Source organism: Musa acuminata, unplaced genomic scaffold (genome assembly GCF_036884655.1).
Source record: "Musa acuminata AAA Group cultivar baxijiao unplaced genomic scaffold, Cavendish_Baxijiao_AAA HiC_scaffold_915, whole genome shotgun sequence".
NCBI lineage: Eukaryota > Viridiplantae > Streptophyta > Magnoliopsida > Zingiberales > Musaceae > Musa > Musa acuminata.
In genome coordinates this window covers 11206-17142 of record NW_027021136.1, presented here as the reverse complement: position 1 = coordinate 17142, position 5937 = coordinate 11206, and the positions used below count along the sequence as shown (strand labels likewise).

Here is a 5937-nt window from a genome sequence, read left to right as displayed (position 1 = left end):
CATGGTTAGAGCACTTATGTGTCTTGAGCTTATACTAAATTCGGTTAATATTAATCTTGTAACATTTTCTGATATATTTGATAGTCGCCAATTAAAAGGAAACATTTTCTCAATCTTTATTATAGCTGTTGCAGCTGCTGAAGCAGCTATTGGTCTAGCTATTGTTTCGTCGATTCATCGAAACAGAAAATCAACTCGTATCAATCAATCGAATTTGTTGAATAATTAGTGATAATTATCATGATCATATATTGAATAATCAGTTATAATGATCATATAAATCAAGACACCACACAACATGATAAAGCATAAGAAAATATAAATGAAATTGGAATATTTTTCTATTTCTATTCTTTCACTTTCATATTCCATTAATGAAAAATAATTATATTCTTAATTTAATTGGTATTATAATTTTTTTATTTCGTTTTTTATTTGTTTATTTTATTTAATTTTAATGTATTTAAATTTTAATGTTTTTAATGTATTTTTAATGTATTATATAATAATATAAATGTATTATATAATAATATACTGCATAATATTATAAATATTATAATAAAATAATAAAAATAATATTATTAAATAATAATATGTTAATCATATTACGAAAATAAATTAAATTACTAATTTAGTTTTATTTTTATATATTCATATTTCATATTGAAAATATGAATATTGAAATATTGATTTGAATGATTGATCAATTTGTTTTGTCGGCCAATTTTTATTTACACATGTGACTCGTATGATCATGATTTTTGAAACGGAAATCAAAGTCTCTTGGCTTTTTCTCATGAACAGATTTAGAAATATATTGATTCTTAAAATTTTAATAAACCACTGCTTCGTCTGGTGTCTATAATATAAATACTAATTTTCTACCAGATTGAAAATTTTTGATGTTAAAATCTGGAATTTATAGATCCAATGTCACATTCAGTAAAAATTTATGATACATGTATAGGGTGTACTCAATGTGTACGAGCCTGCCCCACAGACGTATTGGAAATGATACCTTGGGACGGATGTAAAGCTAAGCAAATTGCTTCCGCACCAAGAACCGAGGACTGTGTGGGTTGTAAGAGATGTGAATCCGCCTGCCCCACGGATTTTTTGAGTGTCCGTGTTTATTTATCATATGAAACAACTCGCAGCATGGGTCTAGGTTATTGATACGTTACAAAAAAATCCACTTGAATCAATTGATTCCTCTTTACCGACAAAAGCCCGTACTCGAGAAAATATATTATTCTATTCCGAGCACGGGTTTTTCTGGTCAAACGTATCTTGTCTTTATCACGAGTTATTTTCCTTGGTTAACAATACTTGTTGTTTTGCCGATATCCGTCGGTTCTTCCATTTTCTTTCTTCCTCATAAAGGAAATAAGATGTTTAGGTGGTATGCTATATGTATATGCTCGTTGGAACTCCTTCTAACAACCTATGTTTTCTGTTATCATTTCCAATTGGACGATCCATTAACCCAATTGGAGGAAGATTTAAAATGGATAGATGTTTTTGATTTTCACTGGAGACTGGGAATCGATGGGCTTTCCATAGGACCTATTTTACTGACAGGATTTATCACCACTTTAGCTACCTTAGCGGCTTGGCCAGTTACTCGAAATTCGCGATTGTTCTATTTTCTCATGTTAGCAATGTACAGCGGTCAAATAGGATTATTTTCTTCTAGAGACCTTTTACTTTTTTTCATGCTGTGGGAGTTAGAATTAATTCCTGTTTATTTACTTTTATCCATGTGGGGGGGAAAGAAACGTCTCTACTCGGCCACAAAGTTTATTTTGTACACTGCGGGGGGCTCCATTTTTCTCTTAATAGGAGTTCTAGGTATGGGTTTATATGGCCCTAATGAACCCACATTAGATTTTTCAAAATTAACTAATCAATCATATCCTGTGGCATTGGAAATAATATTATATTTTGGATTCCTTATTGCTTATGCTGTCAAATCGCCGATTATACCCCTACATACGTGGTTACCAGATACCCATGGAGAAGCACATTACAGTACATGTATGCTTCTAGCTGGAATCTTATTAAAAATGGGCGCATATGGACTTATTCGGATCAATATGGAATTATTACCCCACGCTCATTCTATATTTTCTCCCTGGTTGGTAATAGTGGGAACGATTCAAATAATCTATGCAGCTTCAACCTCTCTCGGTCAACGGAATTTAAAAAAAAGAATAGCCTATTCCTCTGTATCTCACATGGGTTTCACAATTATAGGAATTGGTTCTATAACCGGAATGGGACTCAACGGTGCCATTTTACAAATACTCTCTCATGGATTTATTGGTGCTGCGCTTTTTTTCTTGGCAGGAACGAGTTGTGATAGAATACGTCTTGTTTATCTCGACGAAATGGGGGGGGTATCGATCCCAATGCCAAAACTATTTACCATGTTCAGTAGTTTTTCGATGGCTTCTCTTGCATTGCCAGGAATGAGTGGTTTTGTTGCGGAATTATTAGTATTTTTTGGAATAATTACTAGTCCAAAATACCTTTTAATGCCAAAAATGCTAATTACTTTTGTAATGGCAATTGGAATGATATTAACTCCTATTTATTTATTATCTATGTTACGTCAGATGTTCTATGGATACAAGCTATTCAATGTTCCAAACTCTAATTTTGCGGATTCTGGACCACGAGAACTATTTGTTTCAATCTGTATCTTTCTACCCGTAATAGGTATTGGTATTTATCCGGATTTCGTTCTCTCGCTATCAGTTGACAGGGTGCAAGCTATCCTATCTAATTACTTTCATCGATAGTCTTTCATTAATAATACGGAAATATAATTTTTGTCTTTGATTTTAAGATTTTTAAAATCGTTCGCTGTACAATGCAAAAGAATAAAGTGAATTAGAATTGTAATGAGATGCATTTTGAGTTTTTGAGAACCGTTTTGAATAAGGAATGATTCAAACGGTTCTCAAAAACTCGCACAAACAAGAAGCTTTTTATATATATATGGGATGATGTTCTTATGTATTCTTTATGTAGTTTATTCAATTATTTATCTGTGTAGTTTATTCAAGTAGATGTTAATGTGAATGAACCATAACTATGTAGACCTATTCCTAATAGATTGATTCCAAAATAACATACCCAAATTATAAGAAATCCTATAGAAGCCACAAGTGCCGAATTCATACTTTGCAAACTTTGATTTGTTCTACTTCTAATATGTATTCTAGTTCTAGTATGTAAATAAATCGCGAATATGGTCCAAGTAATAAAAGCCCAAGTTTCTTTGGGGTCCCAATTCCAATAAGATCCCCATGCCTCATTAGCCCATACTGCTCCACAAAGAATGCCTATGGTTAAAAAGGTAAATCCTAAACTAATGACACGATAACTCCAATAATCCAAACGTTGAGTCAATTGATATTTATAATAATTTCGAAATGAAAGAAAAGAAGTGTTTTTAAAAACACTTCTTTTTTCATTCAAATATTGAATCTCACCAAAGAAAAATGGTTTAATTAAGAAATTATTACCTTTACAAAAAATATCGATGTTTTTTCGAAATGTAATGACTAGAAGAGCGACTGATAATAGTGATCCGCATAAAAGAGCTGCATAGCTTAATAACATCATACTTACGTGCATCATTAACCACTGAGATTGTAGAGCAGGTACTAATATTGCGGATTGATGCATTTCAGTTAAAAAACCCGACGTGGCAAAGCCTTGTGTAAAAATGGTACTTGGTGCGGTTATTGTGCTTAAATCATTTTTATGGTTCCCCATCTTGGAAATCATATGAATAATGGAGAAACTGCACGAAAGGAAGATTAATGACTCGTATAAATTACTTAACGGAAAATGTCCTGAAGAAATCCAACGAGAAACTAATAATCCTGTTATAGAGAAAAAAGTGGCTATCATCCCTTTTTCCAATGAATCACGCAATCCTACGATTTCGCGGACTAATAAGATCATTAAATGAATCGTAATCACAATTGAAATTATCGAAAAAGAGATATGAGTTAATATATGTTCTAAAGTTGTAAATATCATAAAAAGGGGTCCCATTAGAGAATTTAAATCGAGAATTGAATACATTATAGGATCCATTGTGTCTCTTTTAGAGGATTTATTTTCTAGGATTTCAAGGATGCCGCCACTCGGACTCGAACCGAGATGCTCTAGCACTGCTTCCTAAGAGCAGCGTGTCTACCAATTTCACCATGGCGGCTTACTTGAAATAATAATAGTCAATTCATGTTGAATCGTCGAGAATCAAGGATTCAATATAGTTTAGTAAACATTAGAATCGATAAATCAAAATTCATTTAAATTCCTATTTGAATCTCTATTCAAAAAAAGAATCTTTAGTTGGGATCATTGTAAGTTTAGTTTTAATAATAAAGTAAGTTTAGTTTTAGTAAGTTTAGTTTTAATAATAAACTTTCGCGTACTAGAAACTAAGTTCTTCCAAAACAGTTAGAACTCAATAGTTTTGTTGTCTGTCGAGGTATAGAACTAAGAATTGTTCATTTTCTATTTTTTGATTCGTTTTTTATTTATCCGATTTGATTTCATAGATTCAAACAAAATGAAAAAAAAAATTTTTTTTTTTCAATGAAGAAGATTAAATAACCAGGATTTCATATGTATAACAATTTCATCACTAAATCAAAAGAATTTGAAATTTTCTAACGATTTCGACACCTTAGTATCATTCCTTAGTATCATTAGAGTATTAATACTCTTCATATTATATATAATGGTCTCTTCATTATATATATAATGCATAATGGTAAGATTTACCAAACTAATTAGGTTTTTGTTAGGCATATAAGAAACAAAAGAATTTTCATTTCTATCGTAATCATACTCTACTTTTCACAATAGAAAAATATTTTTCTATTGTGAAAAAAGTAGATAGAAAAAATATTCAGAATTCGATATACATACCTTTATTCTACATACCACATCTACATACTACAACAGCTAGTTCTAACTCATATTGATATTGAGGAGTTCAATACATTAATTAATGTGAATCGTTCATCTTAAAAAATTCGAAGTTCTTCGGGTATGTCAATTCCGATTATTCCAAGACTTTATTATTTGTTTGTTGCACAAAAAAACTTTTTGAACGTCCGGTGGAAACCGATTTCGCTAAGGAAAAAGCCTTTACTGCAGCTAAAAATCCTTTTTTTTTCCAAATATTTTTACGAATACGTTTTTTTGACATAGAAGTACGCTTTTTGGGAACTGCCATTCAAAAAGGGTTACCAGTTTTTATCGTTGTATGTGAAAGACATGTATTGTTTTGTTCAAAATAGATTGTTCCTTTTAGTCATTATCTATACTTATTCCCTGGTAGAATAGTTTTAAAAAAAGCATTTTCGAATATGTTTAAAACCTATTAAAAAATATATTTAAAACCTATTAAAAAATATATTTAAAACCTGTTTGAAAATATATTTTAAACCTATTAAAACATATAATTTTATTAAAACATAATTAGAATCAAGTACTCCTTTTGGTATAACTCTTTTTTCTTATTATACTATATAATATGGCTATAAATTACCAGAATAGAATATTCTACTAAGACTAGACTAGAATAGTAGAATTATTAAAGATTTCATTTTGTTTTCTTATGGAACATACATATCAATATGCATGGATAATACCTTTTCTTCCACTTCCAGTTACTGTGTCAATAGGATTTGGACTTCTACTGATTCCGACAGCAACAAAAAATATTCGTCGTATATGGGCTTTTCCTAGTGTTTTACTGTTAAGTATAGTTATGGGGTTTTCAGCCAATTTATCTATTCAACAAATACATGGAAGTTCTATCTATCAATATCTATGGTCTTGGACCATCAATAATGATTTTTCCTTAGAGTTCGGATATTTGATCGACCCACTTAGTTCTATTAT

General features: G+C 30.7%; 1 protein-coding gene across 1 annotated transcript; it reads left to right on the top strand.

Moving 5' to 3' along the window:
* The first annotated feature begins 568 nt into the window (after nt 1-568).
* LOC135664960 (NAD(P)H-quinone oxidoreductase chain 4, chloroplastic) lies at nt 569-3510 on the top strand. Its single transcript, XM_065177100.1, has one exon. It carries the CDS (start codon nt 1392-1394, stop codon nt 2802-2804), a length of 1413 nt encoding a protein of 470 aa, XP_065033172.1. The 5' UTR covers nt 569-1391; the 3' UTR covers nt 2805-3510.
* The last annotated feature ends 2427 nt before the right edge of the window (nt 3511-5937 follow it).